The 26979-nt window shown below is 36.9% G+C and overlaps 1 protein-coding gene and 1 long non-coding RNA gene across 2 annotated transcripts; both read left to right on the plus strand.

Moving 5' to 3' along the window:
- The first annotated feature begins 1524 nt into the window (after nt 1–1524).
- On the plus strand, nt 1525–2872 carry LOC137242241 (cell division cycle 5-related protein-like). Its single transcript, XM_067769602.1, has 4 exons — nt 1525–1869; nt 2433–2498; nt 2560–2767; nt 2821–2872. Exons 2-4 carry the CDS (start codon nt 2454–2456, stop codon nt 2832–2834), a joined length of 267 nt encoding a protein of 88 aa, XP_067625703.1. The 5' UTR covers nt 1525–1869; nt 2433–2453; the 3' UTR covers nt 2835–2872.
- Nucleotides 2873–13891: 11019 nt separating this feature from the next.
- On the plus strand, nt 13892–15913 carry LOC137242242 (uncharacterized). Its single transcript, XR_010950144.1, has 3 exons — nt 13892–14156; nt 14475–14656; nt 14918–15913. It is a non-coding gene; the product is annotated as an uncharacterized lncRNA (long non-coding RNA).
- Nucleotides 15914–26979: the final 11066 nt, after the last annotated feature.

The following is a 26979-nucleotide window of genomic DNA, read 5'->3' on the forward strand; positions in this document are numbered from 1 at the left end:
ATCGATACCAAAACGTTCGGGGAGTGTCTTAATCGCTGCAAGACTACTTTACCATTGAAACGAAGAGTGCTATGGTATAAACATATATGTCCACATTTTCTTCGTATCTTTCCTCTAATATTCTACATCAAAATTGCCACGGGATAACTCCTTACGCCATCAGAAAGACAGAAATTTCCAATGTTGAAGAGTGAAATCAAGTAAAATATTTACAGCAGTGGTCGCCTGCTAAAACACATCAGAAAATGTCGGGAGAGATTAAAAAAGACGAGATTTACTCTCGGAATTAATACTCCGAAGATGAAAATTAAAACTATTATTTATGTAAAGAAATATTTACACAAAAATGGAACAAGTTGTCATATGGTTGTTGTATTTTTCATGATTTCGCTGTACACGTACACATATTTCGAAATATTGTGAATCTATAAATATCCTTTTATGGATTCATAATTTCCATTACCGCCCTAGAATTATAGATACCCAGGTAAAAACGTATCCTTCTAGGTAATAGTCTAGTTGAGGGGTCGACTGCTAATATGCTACCAAAAATATCGAGAGAGGTGTCAAACGACGCGTCTTGACATCAGTATTAATAATCCGAAGGCGGAAAATAAAAATTTTAACGCGTTCAAAAGATATTAACGAAAAACCGAAAAAAGACCCGCGGGTACCTCCGAAACCGGGGGTCGGATATATAGGATTTTTGCGCAGAACACCATTCTGCGTTGGGGGCCTTCGGCCGCGCTTATAAAAAATAACCCTGGGCTACGCCTTGCCAAGTCCGGGTGTGTGGTATAACCGTGGCTACCACCACGGCGATGCACAATTTTTTTTGTGGGTACAAACACAACAACAACCACTTGGAAATCGCCAACTTAAACTGAAAATATCTCCGGACAGAGATAAAATTTTTCTTTTCCGCCTTCGGCTTATTGTTCTCGAGATTAATACGCGTCTTCTGACACCTCACTCGATGTTTCTGGTAGCGTATAAGCAGTCGACCCCTCAACTAAACTATTACATCCTTCTATACATCACCAGACATTTATAAAGATGAACAATCAATTTCGGCTAAATGTCCACGCACCCCGACATCCTAGAAATGGGCTTGATACAGCTCCGCCTCCCAAACGCGTAAGGGGCATCTTGCACTTAGAACACAAGCATATTTTATTTAATACACTTACCTATCATTTGCAAGCTCCACGTTGTTCTCCATGAAGCAAATTAAATATTCTTTTTCATTTGAATCCTTTTTTGCTTTATTTTCCATTTTTATTTACTTTTATTGTCGTTTTTTTAAAGAATTTTTAAATTTGGTATTCATTTACGTTATGTTATTCAAATTTTAACATAAATAACAAAACGCACCAACCATAAAGCTGTGATTTTTTTGACAATCAGTGTACAGCCATTTGACAGTCAAAACTCATACACACTGCTACAGAATCGGAATATTAGAATTTGCACGATTTTGAGTGTACACTTTAAAACTCACAGTTAGCGAATAGGGCCCAGGTCTACAACCCTGCAAAAATCGTGTGACCAAAAACGCACACAGGCACACGAATTTTTAACAGGGGTGACGATTTGGAATGAAAAATTCTCCAAATGAAATAGCATGTTGACAAATTTAGCTTTCCCACAATGTATCGTGCTCTCTCGCACCTATTATTTTTATAGGGATAGCAAAATACGTCATTTTTGCGTGCAAAAAAATCCGCCATTTCTAATTCAGCAGAGACAACAAAACATTTGGTGGTCGAAAAATTTTTCAATTTTGAGAGTTTTAAATGGAATATCTCCGGAAAGATTTAAAATTAAGAGGGAGTTCTCCAGATCACATATATATATATATATTTTAAAGTGCGCAAACTTATAATTTAAAAGTTATTTGGTGTTAAAGTTTGCAAATTTCTATACAAATTTTATATGTGTATACGTATATATATGTGGCAGCACAGCTTTGTAATGTCATCAATAAAATATATGTATATATATATATATATATATATATGCATGTTGCTACAAAAGCGCGATTGATTTAATAAAAACATTTATAATAAGTGAAAACAATGCAAAAATGAAATGTGAAATATACAAAAATTCAATTTAAGTTTATCGTTGCCAATTTCTATAGAAATGTATGTGGATTAAGGTTTTGAAAGATGTGTAAATTGTAATTTAAAGTGCTATAGAAATTTGCTAAATTTGCAAACTTTAACAACAAATAACTTTTAAATTATAAGTTTGCGCACTTTAAAATATATATATTTGTGATCGGGAGAACTCCCTCTTTCATTTGATACCAAGTTTTACCCCGAACTCGGGGGGTGCTATTCTAAAATTTTCCCAAAGTCTTTAATATACAATGATTTTTGCTGTTTATTTCGACAAATTTTTGATTTGATTTTTGTTCTCATCGAAAGAATTCACAATTATATAGCACCATGCCGCGAATTATGATAAAAGGTGGTGTGTGGAGAAACACTGAGGTAAGCATTTGACGCGACTGGTTACTCTTGCCCGTTTATTAACTAAATTGATAACTTTCAGGATGAAATCCTCCAAGCAGCTGTAATGAAATATGGCAAAAACCAGTGGTCACGTATTGCATCACTGCTGCACCGCAAATCTGCCAAGCAATGTAAGGCACGCTGGAACGAATGGCTTGATCCTAGCATAAAGAAGACAGAATGGTCACGGGAGGAGGATGAAAAGTTTTTGCATTTTGTTGGTGGTGAACGTTTCAACATTTTCCAAGGTTTGGCATTAATTTCATTTTTATAGTTTATAATTATTTAAAGGTTGCATTAGAACAAGTACATTGATTTTACGAGGCAGTGTTGAACAATTTTTGGAAGAAACTGAGCTTCGTTACATGATGCTATAGGGAGGGATGGCCTGAAGGTTTAATGTGGCCACATAAATCGTTCCCGAGTTGGTCGGGCTGGCACTTTAATGGTGCTGTGTTACCGGAGCGTACCGGATCTGTATCCGGCTAAAGGACCATCACATCGATAACACTCCCCAAAGCCTTCGGGGAGCAACCTTATCGCTACAAAAACAACAACAACATTGTGTCCAAATCCCGAAAAAAAACTATAAAATTTGTGTCAGTGAAATGATAATTATTGCTTTTAAAAATAAATAAAAATAAATGTAAGGCGCGATAACCTCCGAAGAGATCTAAGGCCGAGCTTCTCTTCCAATTTGCGTCGTGCTCCTCTTGATTTGTCCCTACAAATTGGCCGGACGGGACCTACATGTTTTATGCCGACTCCGAACGGCATCTGCAAGGCAGATGAGTTTTCACTGAGAGCTTTTCATGGCAGAAATACACCCGGAGGGCTTGCCAGACACTGCCGAGGGACGACCCCGCTTAGAAAAATTTTCTTCTAATTGAAAAATCTTATTTCTAAAATTTTGATGTTGCTTTGCCCGGGAGTTGAACCCAGGGCATACGGTGTGATAGGCGGAGCACGCTACCATCACACCACGGTGGCCGCCTGGTTGTTAGTTGCTTTTTTTAGTTGCTGCTTTTGGTTGTTAGTTTTGAGGCATCGTCATCGAGTTCCTTCTGATCGTATATGCCGGTTCTTTTGCATTCTTTTACATGCATAAAGTGCCGTTGAAGCCTTCCTCACCCTCTCCCCCACGTTGAGCTGCCATTACAGCTTACTGTCTAGGATCATTCCTAGATATTTTGTGCAAGGTTTCTCCCGTAGAGTCGCCCCTCCTAACTTAGGCCTGGTCCAATTAGGGACCTTGTACCTCTTTGTAAACAAGACCATATGCAACGTCATCTGCGTAAACCGTAAGTTTTTCTGGTCCCTCGTAGAATCCCTAAGTAGTTGGATAATGACCAGCGTCCACAGCAGAGGTGATAGCACCCCTCCCTGCGGAGTGCCCCTGTCCACTAATTTCGTGGCCGCGTACAATCCCCATTGCGATGTAATCTTACTGCAGTTTAATATGCAGTCGATCCATCTGGGTAAGGCTGGATGTACTTTAACGTAATTAAGACCATCAATAATCGCCCATTTAGAAAGCCCCGGCAATGCTTAAGAAGACTTCTAGAGCATATTCCTTATATTCCAGGGCTTTTTCTATGCTTATTACCACCCTATGCAATGCGGTGTCTACTGATTTGCCTTTGGTGTACGCCTGTTGTGTTGTGGAGAGCAGCTTTTCATCCACGTTGGACTTTATGTACACATCTATCAGCCTCTCAAAGGTTTTGAGCAGAAATGATCTTAAGCTATTGGGTCTATAATCTTTGGGATACACGTGACCGATCTTCCCCGCCTTTGGTAGGAAAGCTACACGAGCAGTTCTCCAAGAGTGCGGTACATGATTCAGTTTATGCACCCATCGAATATTATTTTAAGCCATCCCACTACCACCCTACTTGAAACTTGTAGCATGGCCGGACATGTACCATCTGAGCCCGGCGATTTCACCACCACTACGAGATCCTCAGTAGTGTAATTAGGCAGCATATATGAATGCAGCTGTTTCCTTACCATTACTACAGCTCGCACCCGTCCTTCCGTTTGCGCATAGTAAACGCCAAATCCGCGCGCGCTAAGTCCAGAAACCTTTCCTCCCGATGGAAGCCACGGCTCCTGGATCAGCGCGTTAGGAGGAGGAGTTCGCTCGACGCCACTTTACTGTGTTGGAGGTTTATCTGTAGGACTCGCAGCACCAATGGGCGGCTTGTCCCCCTCCAGCACCTTCATCGTGACGTCGTCGTCCTCCCCTAGCCCTTTTGGTTTAGAGTGTTCGAAGCCCCCTTCAGCCTCTTGTACCTGTTGTGCCGGGTGTTCCTCTGTGCGACTCACAGCACCATCTGGCTGTTGGTCCCCTTCTAACACATTCGGGGTGAAGTGGGCTACCTCCACCTGTCTTTTTTCCCTTAGGCTTTTGAGGTCCTTTTCGACTTCGCCCACGTCCAGCGTGTTAGGACTTTAATACCCGCGACTGATTCTGATTCTGCAAAAATCGCAGTGTATCCTCCGACTTCATCATGCATGGTATCCATACCTTTACTTTTGGTACCTTGGGGATTTGCGCTTTATCCACCATCTCAAAACGCGCGTTCGTGCCCTGCCTTTAGAGGTTTGGAACCACTTCCTCCAGCCACCGCAAGCTCGCGATGTTGTCGCACGCTATCATCTTCATACCATTATACCATCCCCCGAATCAAAGGTTGGAAGGAGCTTACTTGGTTATTCCCGCATCATCTTAAGCATTAAGCTAATAAGCTCCTTTTCTACAGACCTCCACCTTCCACTAGTCATCTGTTCGAAAGGACTGCTATGATCAACCAGCGCCACAGTCAGTGACTGCTTTGTCGCATCACTCATCTTCTCGGGAAAAGCCGGCGTCTTAGTGTTATTTCCCTTTGGCACCTCCGAGAAAGCCGGAGTCTTAGCTCCCTCTAGCACCTCCGAGAAAGTCGGATTCTTAGCGTTATCTCCCTTTGGCTTATCTCCTACTTCCATAGTTGGAACTTCCCTCTGACTCGCAGCCTTCGAGGTAGTTGCTACCTCGCTATTGGGGCCCATCTGTCTTACAGCTTTGGGCCTACTTGTCTTGTCTATGGGACTGCCCTGCGTCGCGGCTCTGGGACTGGGCCCTTTCTGCCTCTTGAAAGCAGGCTTGTCGCCTTCCGCCGAACGTTGCCTTTTCATTCTGCCATTCGACGCTTCTTCCTCCTCATACCGATTGCAGAACCGAGGGTTTCTCGCAGAAAACCTTTTGAACTGCCTTATCTTGTTTGGTTGATTTTCCGACAGGGTGGATAAATGATGTATATTGGAACGATTTTCCGTCATCCCTTGTCAAATTTGGTTTTGAGACAAACCGGTTTCGGCGTTGTGCCATCATCAGTGTCGTTTTTCGTTCTGATCTGTTGTTGTCATTTTTCCTGTATTTATAGTTCGTAGGTATATGAGCAGGTATTGTCAAATTGATGCTTGTGTATATTTAGTTATGTGTATGTGCTGTGTGTTCGTTCAGAACCGAGGGTGGTTTACTAATCGATTTGTGTGGCTGACTGGGGTAGGTAGAAATCTGTGATTTTAGTCGTTTGACCTTCTTTGTCGGTTTTTTGTTTTGGTGTGTTAATTGTTTTGTGTTTATTTGTTGTTGTGCGTTTGTCTGTTGTACCTGTGTGATTAAGTTGTTTCCTGTAAACAAGTTTTAAAGGCTCGAATATTGTGTCAGAAATGGTGTTTATCGGTTCGTTTATTATTCTACCGTCGAATGTTTTCTGTTTGTAGATTTCCATGTTTTCGAGTACGTTGAGACGTCGGCCCTTTTCTTGTATGTGAAGAACCCTAACTGTTTTATTGATGTTTGCTGGGGAACATTCATTCTCGACCATGTGATTCGCGAAGTTAGACTCGGGTATAATGTTTGGATTCCGTATTTTTTTGTTGTAATCTCTAATATGTTCTCTGAACCTCGTTCTTATTTGCCGTCCTGTTTGTCCTATGTAACTATGCTGGCATCCGCAGGTAAGCTTGTATACGCCGTGGCTGCTAAACGGATCCTCTGAGTTAATGTTAGTTCTTAGTTTTCGCCCTAGATTGTTCGAGGTTTTGAATGCTGTGTTAATGTTGTATTTTTTAAAGAAATTTGCCAATTTATATGTTGCGTTTCCAGTATATGTCATAGTCGTCCAGCTATTATTTTCTTTTTCATTATTTCTTTTTGGTTCTCCATTTGTCCTTCTGAGCTTATCTACTAGTGCTTTTTTATATTCGTTGTTTGCAGCCATATTATATATGACCTCAAGTTCTCTCTTATATGTCTCTTGTGTAAGAGGTGTTCTTTCAAGTCTATGTACCAAGTGCCTTAATGCTGCATTTTTATGATGTTGAGGGTGATTTGAGGTATTGTGTATTATTGTGTCGGTGGCCGTTGACTTTCTATATATGTCATAGTTAAGAACTGCCTTCGACCTACTTCTACCGCCTCATGAGCCCATGCCAAGCGCTCGATCTCCTCTTATGTTGGGTCCACCACTGCTCCCAAGCGTTGTACAATTCTTAGTACTGCACGGTACTTCGAGAGAGCTCTTTGCTCCGTACCCTTCTCCACTCTTCTACTCCTTTTTCATTTGTGTGCTTCTCCAACACGGAGTTCATTGAATTAGCACTAGTCTCGCTCCCCGAGTCCGACGCATCGCTTAATGCGTATTTGTCGTCCTTGGCTTGCGGCTCAGTCCTCTTCTTATCATCGTCCTTATGAAAATTAGGTAATGAGTCGTTCACCTTGGTCGTACGACCACCAGCCCGACAAGGCGGGCTCAGCGGACCAGTATTATATACGGGGAAAGAACCGTCAGCCACAGCAGCGCCCCTTACTGTGGTAAGGCCATGAATACTTCCCGAGGTGGTCCGGTATCGGGAAGGCTCCGTTCGAATACAGCCGAATTTATCCCCTGGCTACAAATCGTCCAACAGGCACGGTCCGCATAACACCCTGGATTAGGGGGTTGGCAGTTCTTGTTTTAAATAAGGTCACCGATGATTTGGTTGGGGAAAATATCAGGTTTCGCGAGGCGACTAAACTGGAGAGATTGGGGAGATAACTGTTTATTTTATTACAAAGCTCATCGATGTAGGAAACAATAGCATAGGCGTAGAAGCAATAGTGACTCCTGGTGGTAAAGGTAGCTATTGATATGTAGAAGTTAAGCAGAAGTTTGAATATGAGTTTTTTTAAGTTATAGCAAAAAAAAGCGTTGAGGATTTTTAATATCTTACCAGGTACCTTCGTACATGTTTCTAAGAATGAAGAATAAAACCTATTCAAACTCAATTTTCACCAGGACAAAGCCGCTGAGACTTCGCTATACTTTAACATACAATACGTTACCCCATTTTAGCACAACTATAATTTTTTGATTTTATTAAATTTTATAAAATGTTTCTTCCTCTACTGTTCTATTTCGGTATTGGATGGTAAATATGGCTTTCGCATTTTCTCCATCAATAACTGTGAAAAGGTGGAAGAAATCTATGCGTGTAAATCTCACATATTATCTTGGTCGAGCGTTTCTTCAATAGCTCTCTAGTGGTGATGGTGACAGCAGAGAAACCCAACTGTTTACAAATGTTACACTTCAAAAAGAATCAAAATATCTGCCATTGCGTCTACGGCTCAAATACCCACAGTATATGAATGAATCGATTGAACCTAATTGTCTGCCTAACGGATAGTATACATATTCTTCAAATCGAAAATATTGCACCAAACGAACTGGGTCTGAATACTGAAATAGTACACATATTCAAAATCGATGAGGAGGCTGTGATGATGGTATAGGGTGAGTTGTTGAATAACATACGAAAACCACTTTAACCCATCTATATATTTGCATTACAGCTAAAGCTTTACAAACAGCAAAAATTGCTGGCGCCAAGCAATTGGAAAAGGCAGTGAAGTATTCATCACAATGTACGGATGGTGTAAAGTTAGAAACTGCTGTTGTAACAGCTGCCACCGACACAACGGTCATCTCTACTTCGCCGAGTAGCGGCTCGTCCGACTATCTATCGAACACAGTATAATCATATCTTTTGCCAACACAAGTTAGCGATGTGCTTGCACAGGAAAAGATTTCAATTGGAAAACAAAAACCAATTAAGAGAGTTTATTTATTATTAAAGTATTTACTTTTCTTTATATCGACAGTATTAATTTAAGTTGCAATATCACGTACATATATAATAAGGGATGTGATACGATTGCTGTCGGAATTAGATTTGAAACCAATCAATACTCCTGCTAAGGGTTATAGAATTATTGCTTGAATAATTAGATTTAGAACAATAATAAGTCTGACTTAATTACAAGTCGTACATTTTTAAGTTCATCAATTACGACAGCAATCGGATTCCACGACCCCTTTGAATATTTTTGATCTGAAAAAGAGTAAACCTAATCTGAATTTCTACTAAGCTTTAAGATGTAGATTATTCAAATAATTGGAATTTTTTCTAAAGCTTAAAATTATTTTCTGCTCGCTTAGAAAAGATTTCAATTGGAAAACGAAAACCAATTAAGCGAGTTTATTTATTATTAAAATACTTACTTTTCTTTATATGAACTGTATTAATTTAAGTTACAATTTCATGTGCATATATAATAAGGGATGTCGTGATACGATTGCTGTTGGAATTAGATTTGAAACCAATCAATACTCCTGCTATGGGTTGCAGAATTATTGCTTGAATGATTAGATTTAGAACAATAATAAGTCTGACTCAATTACTAGTCGTACATTTTTAAGTTCATCAATTACGACAGCAATGGGATTCCACGACACCTTTGAATATTCTTGATCTGAAAAAAAAGAGTAAATCTAACCTGAATTTCTAATTAGCTTTAAGTTGTAGATTTAAATTGATTCAAATAATTGGAGTTTTTTCTAAAGCTTAAAATTATTTTCTGTTCGCTTGGAAAAGATTTCAATTGGAAAACGAAATCCAATTAAGCGAGTTTATTTATTATTAAAATACTTACTTTTCTTTATATGAACTGTATTAATTTAAGTTACAATTTCATGTGCATATATAATAAGGGATGTCGTGATACGATGTCTGTCGGAATTAGATTTGAAACCAATCAATACTCCTGCTAAGGGTTGTAGAATTATTGCTTGAATAATTAGATTTAGAACAATAATAAGTCTGACTTAATTACAAGTCGTACATTTTTAAGTTCATCAATTACGACAGCAATCGGATTCCACGACCCCTTTGAATATTCTTGATCTGAAAAAGAGTAAACCTAATCTGAATTTCTACTAAGCTTTAAGATGTAGATTATTCAAATAATTGGAGTTTTTTCTAAAGCTTAAAATTATTTTCTGCTCGCTTAGAAAAGATTTCAATTGGAAAACGAAAACCAATTAAGCGAGTTTATTTATTATTAAAATACTTACTTTTCTTTATATGAACTTATTAATTTAAGTTACAATTTCATGTGCATATATAATAAGAGATGTCGTGATACGATTGCTGTCGGAATTAGATTTGAAACCAATCAATACTCCTGCTAAGGGTTGCAGAATTATTTGCTTGAATGATTAGATTTAGAACAATAATAAGTCTGACTCAATTAATAGTCGTACATTTTTAAGTTCTTCAATTACGACAGCAATCGGATCCACGACACCTTTGAATATTCTTGATCTCAATTTCTACTAAGCTTTAAGTTGTAGATTATTCAAATAATTGGAGTTTTTTCTAAAGCTTAATATAATTTTTTTGCTCGCTTAGAAGAGATTTCAATTGGAAAACAAAAACCAATTAAGCGAGTTTACTTATTATTAAAGTTCTTCTGTTTTATATGAACTGGATTAATATAAGTTCCAATTTCATGTACATATATAATAATATTGAAAATAATAAATATTGAAAATTAAATTTTTTTGGTTCATATTTTATTCATATGGCTGCTCCAGGTAAAGTAAATCTGCAGGTAAAATTCACGTTATATGGCGGTTATATAAATGGTAAAACCGCAGTAAAATTGATTGTCAAATGACTCGAAAATGTAGAGTGAAATGACGGAAAAATGACCGCCATTTGACGAGCATTGTGACGTGTGTGAGCAGCACAGTACTATGCTCACATCCTATAGGTGGGAGCGGAATGCACGATCACATTAATAGGAACGAAACTGAAAATTTCGTCACAAAACCTAATCCGCCCATGCAAAAATGACTATGAATATAACCGCTGCAGGAAGTCACAATGACCGTAAAATGACTAGTAAAATGACGTGGAGCGTTTTTGCAGGGAAGTAGGATATGTAGCAGAAAGCACATACACAGCCATGCTCACCTGATAAATGCTTGTTGTCGTTCGTTTTTTTGTGGAAGCTATTTGGCACTATTGTATTTCTTAGGTCGAAGAAAAGTGTAGTAGCAGCTAACGAAAACTGCGTAAAATTTTTATTGTAAAATTACAAAGAAATATCCTTATTTACATTCAAACGAGCACTTAATTACATCTCTCTTTAAAAACCATACGTTTTGGACAATTTTAATTAACAAATTGTGATACTTTATTACCGGGGACGATTGTTAAAACATGACAAAAACCGTTCGGGAAGTATTAATGGAGGCGTTTTTGCCTCGCTTCCAATAATTCGAATACTTTTTCGCCTTTGGAGTATTGATAACAGGACAAAACGCGTCTTTTCATTTCTCTTTCTACATTTTTGGACGGGTTATTGCAGTCGACCTCGGTTTCAAACTGTTTTTCGCGGAGAACTTTTGAACGGGCAGAAAAACTTAGCATCCGTGTTTGTATTCTTAATACTGGAATAACTACGCGTCCTCAGATAGCCCAATTCAAGACTTTTGTATAATTTTCTGTAGGACCCATATAGGTGCAGTATTTCATACTAAATTCGTTCAAAAAAATTTAGTATCACAGCAAACCATATCTGATATTCCGCTCCTTTTTTTGTTTCCCTGTGTCGCTTCCACGACAGCAACCCCGGTAATTTTGACACTTCGTTCAGTGTCAAACGCATGTTCCACGCAGGTTCCACTGAGTTCCAGAATAGTTTGACACTGACCGAAGTGTCAAACGGCAGAGTGTTAGAAAGAGAAAGGAATTGTTTCCCTCTCATACATATCATACTTGTAAACCTGTACTATGGCCACACCATATTTTCATATGGGACCAAAATTCATCGGAAAAAAGGACCAAATTTTTGTTTTATTTTATTAGTATAAAAAAAATTTTAGGATGTTTCCATATAAAATTTTACTAAACAGAGTGAAGACTTTCCTTTAATTGAAGCTGAACAAACATACATATATATGTGCATGCAACCCAAAATGATAATATATTTTGACATAGGATAAGTCGATGTCTTCCACCAACCAAACGTTGTGAACGTAGTTTTGGTCACAAAGCTCTTGGTTCTAGCATTATGTTGTTGATTGCAATGAAATAAAATGTATAGTGCAGTTAGGTTTTAGTAAGAAACGGTTCAAAATTGCGTTCTGGTGTTGCCGAATTATGTATGTGGAAAACTCAGTAAATCATAAATGAAACTAGGCAATTTTGTTAGTGCTATTTTTATAGATGCTTACTTTTTCCCTTAGCGTTTAAACTTCATATAAGAGCCTAGATTCAGTAAGTGTGAATTTTGATCCCAGTCCTCAGGGGTTCTGCTTGAACTTACGGTAATTATTTTGTGCGAAACATTTCTTCCGAAATTAAATCTCTTTTGCATTTGCTTCCTTCTGTCTTCGAGTTAAAATATTTCTTGTGCCAAGATACTTAGTTTTCAATTACCTTGCGTGGCTTAACACCACAATAGTCCTGGAATTCCTTGAACTCATTGAGCTGGGTGGGAAAGATTTAAATATCAAAGTGCCAAACGAGAAGTAATGCATCGAATTTCTTTGTATAAGTTTTGAAAGTGCTAGGCTCATGGCAGAGTGCTCGCTATAAGCTATGCTAGGCGAGAAGCAATTTTTATTTTCATATATTTTACATAGTGTAGTATAACCGATCGAAATATCTAGCCGTTATTAATATTATTATAAAACAAGAGTTTTTTTTTGGTTAGTCGGTTATTTCATCAACAATTAACGACAATGTGTTTGCCAACACTTTCCTTTTTAATGTCTGGCATAAATTATATCCTAGGTGAAATTTTATTTTTCTGGTACATTTTACTGACTGAGCAATTTTTTATGGTGAGAGTTCCATTGAAATAAATTCAAAATTATATGGGGACTAACGAAAGTGTGGCGAATTTTTGGGCAATATTAGCCGTGTTTTTTAACACGCGTATATCCGTTTACGCTTAAACTTTATATTGACTGCTAAGAGACAAACTATAAATACACCTCTGAAATTGCTGCGCATAAATTTTGTCCTACTAAATTTCAATACGCATTATACTCAGATGTAACTGAAATATGTGTCTTTGTTTCACCCTGTACACTAATTCTATGTATTATATGTGTGTCCACAATTCATCGCAACTGATTCAGCTATATGTTATACCCTATGGCCATCAGAGCGTTGCGTCTCCGCTTTTCGGTACACCCTGTTGCTGTAGCTAGTTGTTTTACCACAGCCGCTAGATGGGTCTCCTAAGCATTATCTAAGCGAAGATAGGCGTTTTTTAACACGCGCAAACGAAACGTATACGCGCGTGTTAAAAAACACGGCTATTGTGAATTTTTACCTGAGTGAAAAAGAAAGGAAAGTACCAATCGTGGCTACTGCTTATTTTATTTATTTATTTATAAATTCCAAACACAACAACCATAAGTTTTATTTACAGTGTTTGGACCAAAATTGAAGAAAAGGGACCAGCGGACGAAATGGGGTTGGAAAGGACCATTTTGGTCCAAATGGACCAAAGTGGCAACCGTGAAAGCGAAGAAAACTACCTTTCAGATTTCTCCACAGACACTGGTGAGTTTCTCGGTGATGACAGCGTTACCACTTGGGCCAGAATCGCGAATAAAAGAACTGGTAACGATATTCGGTTACATAATGTTCTGGGAACTATTTTAACGGTAACGCTCAGAATCGGGGCGTAACTATTTAAATACAACTTATACTTTAAAGTACAACCATATTTATTATACGTACAAGGGTGTAAAGTAAACACGGCCATTGACAACATTTTCTTACTAACGGGCCGATCCTTAGCGTTACCGGTAAAATAGTATCCAGAACATTATGTAACCGAAAATCGTTACCAGTTCTTTTATTCGCGATTCTGGCCAAAGTGGTAACGCTGTCATCACCGAAAAACTCACCAGTGTCTGTGGTGAAATTTAAAATAGAATACATACATATATGTGTGCAAACAAAGAATAAAAGCAGCAAAATGGAGATGAACAAGTAAATTCTGTGAATATTTTTGAAAGTTCTCCGTAAATTAATAAATGCATATAATTATAGGAAGTATGCACGCACTACACAAGCCCAGCTGCGATGGTATATCGCATTTTGCAAGGACCCCCCCGAACTAATGCAGGGAAAAAACTGCCCCAATCGCCGAACCATATTCAAGATTTGTGGAAAGAGATTTCCACAGATTTGAATTCAATGGTCGGGCCAGCGAGGACTCCTGACGCTTGGCGAGAGGTAAAGAAATTCAAATAATTAATATATGTATACGTATTCCGCTAAATTGTGTTAAATAGTATTTATGAGAGTTCTAAATCTGTGCGAACTACTATTTGCGGAGTTCCGGAGTTTTTTCCGACTGATTTAATATTGCCTGCGGCATTTTTAGTATTTTTGGGGAAAGTGCGAAATTGAACAACAAACTATTATACTCCTTGTTTTAAATAAACCATATGCATCAAGGCTTGTTTGTTGTTAAAATTTTGCACTGACCAACAAAGCAGTAGTTGGATCGTAGATACATATACCTATATATCAAACGTTGTATATTTTCAGAGTTTGCGAAACTGGCGGAAGCAGTTGCGTGCTCGGGCTCGTAAGCTCATTAGTGAGCGACGACGAACTGGTGGAGGAGTAAATCCTGTGGCTGAGCTGACGGATTTCGAGCAGCAAGCGTTGGAGACTTGGAATTGCTGCTGTAGAAGGTCACTCAAACTCGAGGCTTGGATTTGACATATGTAAATAAAGTGCTTTCAACATGTGTAATATTTCTATTATTGATGCATTGCATTTTCTCCTTTGAAATGCGTATGTACACATATACATCGGTACATTGTAATTTATTTTGAGAAGGTACATGATGTAGGCAAATATGTATGCATAGCAGGGGCAACGCATGTCTACCAATTTGTAATAGGTATATAGAAATATTACATTGGTATAGATAGTACTATTATTACCGAAAATATTTATGAAATAAATTTTATTTTTTACTACAGAACGAGAGTAATGCCGAAAACATTTCGCCAGCACCGGGGGTGGGACCGAGCTGTACTGATCTCGAGGAGTTGATTGGTGATGAAGATGCGGCAGAAATTTCAAACTTTTGCATAGTGATGTGTGAGTCACCTAGCCATGCTCCCCCAAGTCCTGCTCCTACAAATCCTGTGCCCAGTAGCTGTACCTTATTTCCTGTCACTCCCAATCCTGTGCGCACCAGCAGTGTTTTCAAAAGTCGCGCCTCCTTATTCCCTACTACTCCCAATGATGTGCCCACCAACCGCGCCTCCTCATCTCCTGCCACTACCAATCCAGTGCCCAATAGCGAAGCTTCCTTAGAGTCGGGAACTTCTAATCTTGCTTCCTCCAGCCGTGCTGCCTCGGCCAATGCTACTCCCTACTCTGCTTTTCCCAGACAAGTTTCGCAGCCGAGAGAACGCAACAGGAAGAGAGATGTACGGGATGAAATTTTAAACACTGTGCAACAGGACATGAGAGAGAGACGAGAAGAGCAGGCACGACTAGCGCAATCCCTTGACAATTTAGGGAATGGGCTAACATCGTTGGCTGGGCTATCCAAGAGCTGATTGCAATGCAACGCCGGGATTAATTTACACAAACGTGCTTAAGTATTCATACAAGAACCGTTTTGCAGTTTTAACCTAGTTTTGTTTAATGAATTTTTTTTCGCTGTTTTTTTATAAAACATCTACAAATATGTATTAAAATTAATATATACCAAATTCGCGAAATTTGGAATTAAAAATTTCGTGTCTTCAGAAAAAATTTGAAAAATTTCTACCAAAACGTTTTAAAATTTGTCTGAGTATGCAGTTTTGTAGGTGATTGAAATTTAGTAGAAAGAAGTTTTAATCTTTATCCTCTAAAACAATTTCGTGATTTTTTAGTATTTTTTTCCCCAGATGAGTGGAGCCTAGAGCTCGAATAGAAAGTTTTTAATAAACATTATTAGATAACTTAAATAAAAATATGAATTTTTTATTATTATTTATTGTAGCTTATTTTAGTTTCTAAGCAAGCATTTCGGATGATAGCAGTGGCAATTTTCGGCAAATTTCATCAATGAAATTTTTTCTTGTTTTATTTTTGATATCTAATTTAAGAAAAAAATGCATGAATTGTGCAACTGAAACTATACATTTCATCTCAAAAACCTTTTTGAAAAAATTCTAGGAAATTTCGTGAAAATTTTGAACTTTTTATTCAGAGTTCTCTTTCCAATCGGAAAGAATAAATAAATCTTCTTAAAGTATTTTAGGCAACTGCAATGAAATTAGCATCCATAAAATTCAGAAAATGTCGTGCAGGAATCCGTTTTAACAAAACTTGGTGGCCAAGGCAGGGAATTGGACAAAAGAACACCAAAAATACACTTACAATTATGAAAGCTCTTCACTCAAAAAAATATAACACGGCGGCAATATATTCTATTCCTTTTCTTTGTACAAAATGGCTTGGATAATAAATATTAACGTTTTTCAGTGTTTTTTTTACAAATTTTCTTTAATTTATTTTGTTCCATTGTTCACACATTCCGTACAAACAGCTGATTTCGAAAAATCATTTGCTCTTCCTCTTCTCGTTACGATTCCGTCGTAATGCAGAATACCGAACTTCGATTTAAGCGGAGCGTAGAACGGGAACGTAATCGAAATGCAGAATAGGGGTGAATAATTGCAACTGCCATTTTTTTTCAAATTTTCGAGAGTTATAACGTGTACTTGTGACAACAAAACTGCATTCGAAATTTTCGTAAATATTTCTCGAATTTGGCATTTTTTTCGAAAAAGGTCTCAGGATTGACAAAACTCACAAAGAGTTTTCTCTTAAATTAAATTTTATTTAAAAAAAATGCCACCGCTATTTTCGTTTTCGTTGCTGAATGTAAACAGAAAATATGACTTCATTATAAAGTTTTTTAAATATTAAAAAAAAAAAAATACATATGGACAATAGTCATCGTCACTCAAATTTTTTACTAAGTTTGGCTGGACCTAAATTATTTTCGCTAAATTAAAAAAAAACTTCATCATAGCACCCAGAATCTAGATGAAAACTTAAAACTTTGTAGGAAATTCGGGAAAATTCGGGAATTTTATGCAAATTTTCAACTCTTCAGAAGAAATGTTTAGAATTTTTCCCAGTATGAAGTTTTGTAGCCTATTGAATTTTAGGATAATAATGTGACATCTGCTTTTCAAGTCTCTCAATGATCCAGAGCATTCCCGTGAGAAGTGAGCGTGAGCCGGAGCTGTTAAACAACTCACTGGAAGGCGGCAAATGTTGCACTTGTTAAATTTCTCCGTATTTGGTTCGCGCGTCATTTTAAAGTTACTAATATGCACGATATGAAAAAAGGTTTTGGTTCCCAATCCACTGAGTTTTTTGGTCTTACCAAAGACTCTCTAATCTTAATCTACTCTCTTTGGTCTTACCAATTCATATGGCCAATAAGTCAGTACTCTCCCAAACCTTGGGGGAGATTTTATGCCGCTACAACAACAACAGGATAGAAGATTAGTGAAATTTTTTATCTGTATTGTTCAACAACATATTTTGTTTGAGCAGTCAAGCTCCATCATGCTGGAACCAGCTTTGAAAAAATCCAAATTTTTTTTTGTGATTTCTATAACTACAAACGATGCAATTGATTGTAGTGAAATTAATTTTTTTGTAGTTTTTATAGTTACTCCGAAAATATAATTCATTGTGCGGAAACCAAGCAATTTAAGTAAATTTGGTTTTTTCCTTTTTAAAATACGTTTTAAATCGTTTATAGTTTTTCATACGAAAAAAAATTTAGTTTTTTGCTCCACAGGTTTCGGAGATATCGCGAACGCGTCTCAAAAAACCAAGAACACAGTAATTTAGAAGCAATAAAAGCAAAGACTCTCTAAATATAAGATGGTACATTGTAGAGTTCTAAAGCTTTGTCACTATAACTACAAAAGATGAAATTGAGAGTTTTTATAGTTACCCCGAAAACATAATACATTGTGCGGAAACCAATCAATTTAAGTAAGTTTTAGAGTTCTTGGATATTCCACCATATAGTTCCCATTTCTTGCTTCTACGTATTAGCTTAGCTAAAATTCCATCGCCAAAAATCTCTAAAACAAAATCAAGTGCGCAGAAAAGTATGCAACATTTAGCACCATGTAGTTATACGCGATAACAGCCTAACTTATGTTTAGTTAGGCTGCTATAGCGTATGACCAAATGGTACCAAATCTTGCATGCTTTTCTGCGCACTTGATTTTGTTTTAGAAAATGTAGTTACATATGCGTATGTATGTACATACATATATTTGTAAGTTCTGTGGAAAAACTAGAGCTTCAAGCAATTTTTAATTCTTGGAGAAGATGCTGAAGATCATGTTTAGGAAAGAAAATTAAATAATATTTATACCTCAGTTACTCACGAACGTACGTACAAAAAACCTGTCAGCTGAATGTGCAATGTAAACGAAAACTCAGCGACGTGCAACGCCCGTACGTACGTAGCTCGGAACGCAGAAATCAAAACTATTTTGATTTTTTCCGTAAGAACGTGTCAGCTGATCGCTCTCTCACTAGACAGAGTTGCCCAGTAAACTTTTGTGCGCTAATTTTTGACCGTTTGCAGTTTTATGCGAAAACACCTAATTAAAGTTTGCAAAATTGTGAAAATAATTAGAAATAATTATGTGAATTATGGCGGCCACCGTGGTGTGATGGTAGCGTGCTCCGCCTATCACACCGTATGCCCTGGGTTCAACTCCCGGGCAAAGCAACATCAAAATTTTAGAAATAAGATTTTTCAATTAGAAGAAATTTTTCTAAGCGGGGTCGCCCCTCGGCAGTGTCTGGCAAGCGCTCCGATTGTATTTCTGCCATGAAAAGCTCTCAGTGAAAACTCATCTGCCTTGCAGATGCCGTTCGGAGTCGGCATAAAACATGTAGGTCCCGTCCGGCCAATTTGTAGGGAAAAATCAAGAGGAGCACGACGCAAATTGGAAGAGAAGCTCGGCCTTAGATCTCTTCGGAGGTTATCGCGCCTTACATTTTTTTTTTTAATTATGTGAAAGTGCAGATTATAAATATGTAATCTATTTATATTTATTTAATATTAATTCCATCCTTTTACAACAACAAAAATTAAAATGGAAAAAGTTGATGTTTCCACAAGCATGCATGCAAACTGGTCAATGGCAACAGTGCTTTGCTGTAAACAACACACAAATATGTTATGTATATGTACACAGACGCACACATCGATTCCTACGGGCTTGAGTGTTCGGTCAAACGTGTTTCGTACGACAAACGTCCGTACGTACGGCACACGTCGGTGCATACTTGCAGCTTTAGTATGCGTTGGCCATTCTCTGTGAAAGGATCAAGAAATTTTAGCTGAGCGAATAATAAAATCAGTGAAAGTATTATTTTTCAAAAAGTTTGGTTTGGATATATGTACATATTTTGTGAAATTTTCAAAAATGTTTACCTGTACGGATAATAAAATCAGTATAATTATTATTTTTCAAAAAGTTTTGGTAAGTTTTAAAAGATTTTTTTAAAATATCAAAGTATCACCATTAAAGGGCTATATATTAGGGACAGTGGCACAGTTTTATTTTAATTTTTTGGAGGTTCACTACTAATACCTGTAGGGGTGTTTTTGTTTAATGGTAAGCTTTGCTATCCCAGTGGGTAGTAATGTTTGTTTTAAGGCTTTTTATGTCAAATACATTATTTTCCCAAACATGTCATCGCTGTAGACAAATGTATGCATGTTTTCACGCATACATACAAAGTTCTATATGCGATGTTCCTTATTTTATACATTACCAAATATTACCTTTTCCTACTGGGATGGAAATTTAGTATTTGACTTAATTTGCTCAAAAGATATGCAATTAATAGTGTACGAGCTTAATATATAGTCTTTAACTGATAATAGCTGTGTTTTTTTTTTACTTCTATGTACGTTTACGCTTAAACTTTATATGGACTGCTAGCGACAAACTTTAAATACACCTCTGAAATTGCTGCCCATAAAATTTGTCCTACTAAATTTCAATATGCATTATACTCAGATGTAACTGAAATATGTGTTTTTTTCACCCTCTACACTAGTTCTATGTAGGGTAGAAGGGGGAGGCTTCGACATGAGGGAGGCTTCGACTTTTTCAAATTTGGCCGCCGGGTTTACTGCCATTGTTCTTATTCCACCAATAAACTGTAACCAAATTGAGTGTGACGCTGTCATGAAAGCTATTCAGTGCTTGTTCAACGGCGATAGTATGCAGCCGAGATTTTTTATTTTTGAAAAGTGTTGATGTAAAAATTGCTGGTAAGTATTCGCGTGTAAAGTGTACAATATAGAATATATAACATGAGTTTTCTGCACATTAATAGCCGTGTTTTTTAACACGCGTATATCCGTTTACGCTTAAACTTTATATTGACTGCTAAGAGACAAACTATAAATACACCTCTGAAATTGCTGCGCATAAATTTTGTCCTACTAAATTTCAATACGCACTATACTCAGATGTAACTGAAATATGTGTCTTTGTTTCACCCTGTACACTAATTCTATGTATTATATGTGTGTCCACAATTCATCGCAACTGATTCAGCTATATGTTATACCCTATGGCCATCAGAGCGTTGCGTCTCCGCTTTTCGGTACACCCTGTTGCTGTAGCTAGTTGTTTTACCACAGCCGCTAGATGGGTCTCCTAAGCATTATCTAAGCGAAGATAGGCGTTTTTTAACACGCGCAAACGAAACGTATACGCGCGTGTTAAAAAACACGGCTAATATTGCAATAAAATTAAGATTTATTACTTTTAAAGACTTTTTCAATAACACTAAGATGTATATTTTGGAGCTAAAAATCTGAAATAAGTGCACGGGGGAGGGTTCGACAATATGTTTTGGGAGGCTTCGACAAAGTTTTTACTTAGCAAGTAATATTTTACAGCCATCAAGATGCCAAATATCTACAAAAGAAAGTTCCCTGAAAAGATCAACGAAGACAAAATGAAAAAAGCCATCGAGGAGATAAAACAAAAGAAAGAAACCCCATCAAGCGCTGCTCGGAAATATAATTTGAAGCGGACAACACCAATATCTCGAATTTCAAAACAAACAAATATGGGAACTGTTAAAGATTTTCAGTCAAAGTTTTCTTCCAATCAAGTACTTACATCTGCCCAGGAAAAAGACTTAACGGTTTACTTCAAGAAATGTTCAAATCTTCATCATGGATTGACGTATGACTTGGCTAGACGATTCGTTTTTGTTTTTGTTATTATGTTCACTGACAAAACAAATTTCTTTTACACTGGTGTAGTCGTGGAAGTTGAAAATTCGACGTGCGTCGCGAAATTCCTCAGACATCAAAATAAAACCCAATATTTCTATGAACCGATTGTAGAAGACAGACGCTTGATTTCAAAGCAGGATATAATAAGTATATTGCCCACAACTGAACATCAACCAGGAACTTCACGTGCGCAAAGCAAGTTTATTTTTAACTTTTATTTTTCAAATTTAGATGTTCGTTAAAAGTGCAGTTATACTTTATTTTTCGCTTAAATTTTTTATGTTTTTGTTCGAAAAATTTGTTACTGTATTGAAATAAATAACATCAAATATGAATTAAAAATCGTATTTAGAGTTTTTTCCAACATCCTTTTTTTATTTTGCTGGTTAAATTGCTATATTTGATAAATGTCGAAACCTCCCACCCAATGTCGAAGCCACTCAGATGACTGACGAAGCCTCCCCGAAAAAGAGAGGTTTCGTCATATTTTTTGTTTTTGGTTATTTGATTATAACTTAGAAAAAAAAGCATGTGGAATATTAACCACAAATCCGAAGTGTCATAAACATACATGGCATCAGTAATTATGAAAGGAGTTATCTATTTCTCATTCTAGTTTCTCTAAAAAAATCATTTTCTCTTAACCTGTCGAAGCCTCTACCCTACAGCCCAATTCTAAACGAAAATTCCGTGCGAGTTTTTCCCTTCTCCCATTCCTCGTATTCTAAATAAAATAAATAAATAAAATTCTAAATATTCTCGCGGAATTTTGTTCTCGCGGATTTTTTTTATTCCCGCGGAAAAATTCCTCCAATTCTTTTCTCCTAGGGAGAAGAAAAATTGGGGAATAGGAATTTCGAATTTTCGAAGTCAGCTCTACGAAGTAGTTCATTGGCTCAGCAGCAGAGTGCGAGGGAATGACCCGGGATAATGAGTAGTAAGATGAAATACAGGTACGACAAGGACAATAATTCAGAAGGTTTCCGAGAGGGAGATTTGGTACTGCTATACAACCATCACCGACAGAAAGGTGTCCCATCCAAATTTCGGTGCAGTTGGGAAGGCCCGTACAAAGTTGTGAAGAAGATCAGTGACACCATCTACCGCATACAAACCATTGGGAAACCTCGATGTAGAAGAGTGGTTCAATTGGAGATGATAGCAGCGTTTAGATCGGGAGATTTGTCTGATCGGGACGATCAGACTTAGATGGAGGGCAGTCTGACGATTATGAGTGACACTAAGTGATACTCACATCCGTAGTCTGATGCTATGTAAATAAATTCACAACAACAATAAAGCAGACAGTCGCTTGTATCTACATAAACGAATCAATCATTATGTCTACACATATGTAGGTACACGCAGCTGAGAAGTAAAGCACAACCATATGCAGACATCTTATTTGAGATGCTCCTAAATGTAGGCAATTATAATTGTGGGAGTGTCGCTCACACATACAAGCATGGGGTATGAGATAAGCTATAAAATCGTGCAATTTTAGTTATAGCTGAGAAGTTTGAGAGCTCATGGACAATGCTTGTAGATTCTAGAAGATGCGAACGAGGAAACCAGAGAGTATAAAAGGCCGCAGATGTAGAGGCGCTGGAATTCGGTTGGATTTGAGTTGTCAAGCAGTTTCGACTAAGACGCTATCTAGCGAGCAAGAGCAGTATTATTTTGAATAGTAGAGTTTCATTTGAGCTATCAATCAGTTTGGTTATTAAGCAAGCTGTTCGTTGCACAGTTTGAGTGTTATTGTGAAGTACTTTAAATAAAAGCCATTTTGCATTATTACAAATTGGAGTTATTTATTCAACAGTTTAGTGATTCGAACTTAGCAGAGGATTGCAAATAAGAGGATTTGCAAGTAAATTCGTTACAATATATACACTGCATCAAAAAATTGTAAATACAGTACTTCTTGCAAAATAAAAGACATGATATCAGTTGCGTTAATTGGTACAAACGAAAATTCTTTTGCACAATTAATTATCACTTTATAAGGACGAAATAGCATTAAAAAATCGTTGACAATTTCTAACCGCTTACTTTTTTAATTCGAGTAACCCATAAATTCCGTTGAATCAAGCTCAAATAATTGTACATACAGCAAATATGTACCGCGAAAACAATTCAATGCTTGCTGTGTAAAGTAACGGTAGTTATTTTTGCGTCATAAGTAGGCATATTAGAAGTTATGTATGCGTTGTTTTTCAGTGCATTTTTTTACTTGTAGTAAATGGATAGTCAAGTGCTTAAAAAGCACTCAGGAGTACCGGTTGAAATCAAAAAATTAATTGTTAAGCTAAAATTAGAAGGAAAGAGCTATGGTGCAATTTCCGCAATTGTTGACAGACCTCGTGCTACCATTCAATCCGTCGTAAAAACGTTTGAAAAGAATGGCAAAAGGTAGGGGACGAAAAAAAAAATTTAATGAGTATACCGAGCGAGTAATAGAACGGATGGTTAAAGCTGACCCGAAAATCGGAGCACCTAAGATTGCAGCAAACCTAGAGGAAACTGGGAGGCCCGTTGTTAACCCACAAACCATCAGAAATTTCCTGAAATCGAAAAGGTACAAGGGGTGCGTCTCACGTAGAAAGCCATTTATATCAGCGAAGAATGCAGTAAAACGATTGGAGTACGCGAAAACCTATGTTGATAAGCCGGATGATTTTTGGAACGATGTTATATTTATGGACGAGAGTAAATACAACATCTTTGGGTCAGATGGAAGAAGATTTGTATGGAGGAAAGCGAATACTGATCTGGCAAAAGAAAACCTCACTCCTACCGTAAAGCACGGTGGCGGCAATGTCATGGTTTGGGGCACAATGGCAGCTAGCGGAGTTGGAAATCTCGCATTTGTAGAAAATACTGTGGATAGATTTAAATATTTATCTATTCTGAAAGACAATTTAAAACAGAGTGTCGAGAAACTGGGTCTCGGCTCTGGTTTCAAGGTGGTGCAAGGCAATGACCCCAAGCATAGTTCTGAAGTTATACGAACTTTCTTGCTTTACAATTGCAAATCTGTGCTCCCGCATCCGCCCCAGTCCCCAGACTTGAATCCTATCGAGCATTTGTGAGATATATTGAAAAAAAAATCAGAAAGCACACAATAAAGAACAGACAGCAATTAAAAAGGATTATCCAAGAGGAGTGGAAAAATATTTCGTCTGAGGAAACCAAAAAGTTGGTATTTTCCATGAAAAGTAGGCTAAAGAGCGTAATTGAAGCAAAAGGGTACCACACGTTTTATTAACACGTTTTAATTCAAAGTAAACTTTAAGTTTTCTTTACTGTATGTACAATTTTTTTATGTAAGATTTTGAAGATAATTACTTTGTGTTATGTTTGTTATGAATATACCTTATTTATTCGTAAAATTTTTTGTTATTGGTTGCTTTTTGAATAAAAAAATTAAAAACAGTGCAAATATTCAGTAAAATTCGTTTAATACTGAAGATTTCACCATTTTCATACATATATGTAAAATCTATCCTGGTTTTAATCTGAATATATATGATGGCCTCGAGCTCGTTAAATATTTAAAATTTAAAATTAATTAAAATAAAATAAAATAATGTAATAAAATAAAATAAGATAAAATAAATAAGAAAAAATCAAATAAAGTAAAATGAAATAAAATAATGTAAGACAAAATAAAATAAGATAAAATAAAATAAAGTAAAATAAAATAAAATTAAATAAAACAAAATAAAATGAAACAAAATTAAATTAAATAAAACAAAATAAAATAAAATGAACGCACGCTTACGTGAATAGCCCAATTATTAAATTTAAAAAAAATATTTAAATAAAATAGAACAAAATAAAATTGAAAAAAAAATAAAACAAAAAGATTAAAATAAATAAAAATATTAACAAAATAGAACAAAATAATATTTAAAAAATCAAATAAAAGATCAAATAAAACAAAATTAAATTTAGCGTAATAAAATAAAGTAAATAGCCCAGTTTTTTATAATAATTGCTTTATAAAAACATTATATAGGGCGTTGGCGATGGCGAGTACCGCAGAAGATTTAATGATGACCTGTACGAGCTATACGCAGACATCAACATAGTCCAGCGAATTAAGACACAGCGGCTGCGCTGGCTAGGCCATGTTATGCGAATGAAAGATGATGCTCCGGCCAAGAAAGTGTTTCTATCGGAACCCGCCTATGGAAGCAGAGCAGAAGGCGGCCCCACTCCGTTGGAAGGACCAGGTGGAAAACGATTTAAACTCCCTTGGTGTGGCCAATTGGCGCCGGTTGGCGAAGCGAAGGAGCGACTGGCGCGCCTTGTTGGACGGCGATAACCGTTTAGACGGTTAAGCGCTAATTAAGTAAGTAAGTATTCTTATCAATAATGGAAAATCAGAAATTTTGTCTATATGGCGGTTATGGTTCGATAAAATTTTATTACCATGAAGTAATTGGCAACTTATATTAGCCGTGTGCTTTTTTACAAGCGTATACGTTTCGTTTTCGCGTAAAAAAAAAAAAACGCCTATCCTCGCTTTGGTAATGCTTAGGAGACCCATCTAGCGGAAGTGGTTAAATAACTAACATAAGAGCACAGGGTGTACCGAAATGCGGAGACACAACCCTCTGATGGCCATAGGGTATAACATATAGCTGAATCAGTTGCGATGAATTGTGGACACACATAGAATACCAGACCAATTCTAAATATTCTCGCGGAATTTTGTTCTCGCGGATTTTTTTATTCCCGCGGAAAAATTCCTCCAATTCTTTTCTCCTAGGGAGAAGAGAAATTGGGGAATAGGAATTTCGAATTTTCGAAGTCAGCTGTTTTGTAAATTGAAATTTCGTTGCGCATTTCTTATTTTGTTTAAAAAATTGAAAAGTTTAATTATTGTTGCGAATTTGTTTGATATTAAGAAATAAGGTATATACAATGCCCATTATTGCATTTCATGTGGTATTCACTGAAATGAGTAATGAATTGGTGCCACAGCAACATCAACAGAGGAGCATAAGAAGAAGACGGCGGGATAACGCAAATCCGCCGGAGTTGCCTGCTTTCATTCTGCAAAGCAATTTCCTGGCGGCCACGTCGAGTTGAGTTCGCCTTTCGCCATATGCCAAAATCTACTTAAGCCTTCTTAAAAAATCCTTGCACAATTTCGGGACGGCTGCATCAAATATACAAAGAGTTCTTCCGTTGGCTATGATATACTTTTCGACTTAAAATAAAGAATAGTGTGGTTGTTGTTCTTGTTCTATTAACAGTGAGAATATTGTGGTAGAATGTAAATACATATTTTAGCACAAATTTGTACAAATAAGTGTTCTTTCTTAAAAGAACGAATTTCCTTTAACTATTTTGATGCATTCCCTTTAATTTAACTAGTGAAAAAACTCCTATGAAATGGCAAAGAAATCTCCCTCTCCCTCACATTCATAATACCTACTTTTCTCCCATAACCGGTTTCCTCTTTTTCGAACATTGTTCAGAATAGAAGGAAAGGGAGAAGTGAAAAAACTCACAAGGAATTTTTATTTAGAATACGAGGAATGGGAGAAGGGAAAAAACTCGCACGGAATTTTCGTTTAGAATTAGGCTGATTCTGAATGTGAGCGAGAGGGAGATTTCTTTGACATTTCATAGGAGTTTTTTCACTAGTTAAATTAAAGGGAATGCATCAAAATAGTTAAAGGAGAAGAAAGAAAGAACACTTATTTGTACAAA

This window comes from Eurosta solidaginis, chromosome 2, assembly GCF_040869045.1.
Source record: "Eurosta solidaginis isolate ZX-2024a chromosome 2, ASM4086904v1, whole genome shotgun sequence".
NCBI classification, from domain to species: domain Eukaryota; kingdom Metazoa; phylum Arthropoda; class Insecta; order Diptera; family Tephritidae; genus Eurosta; species Eurosta solidaginis.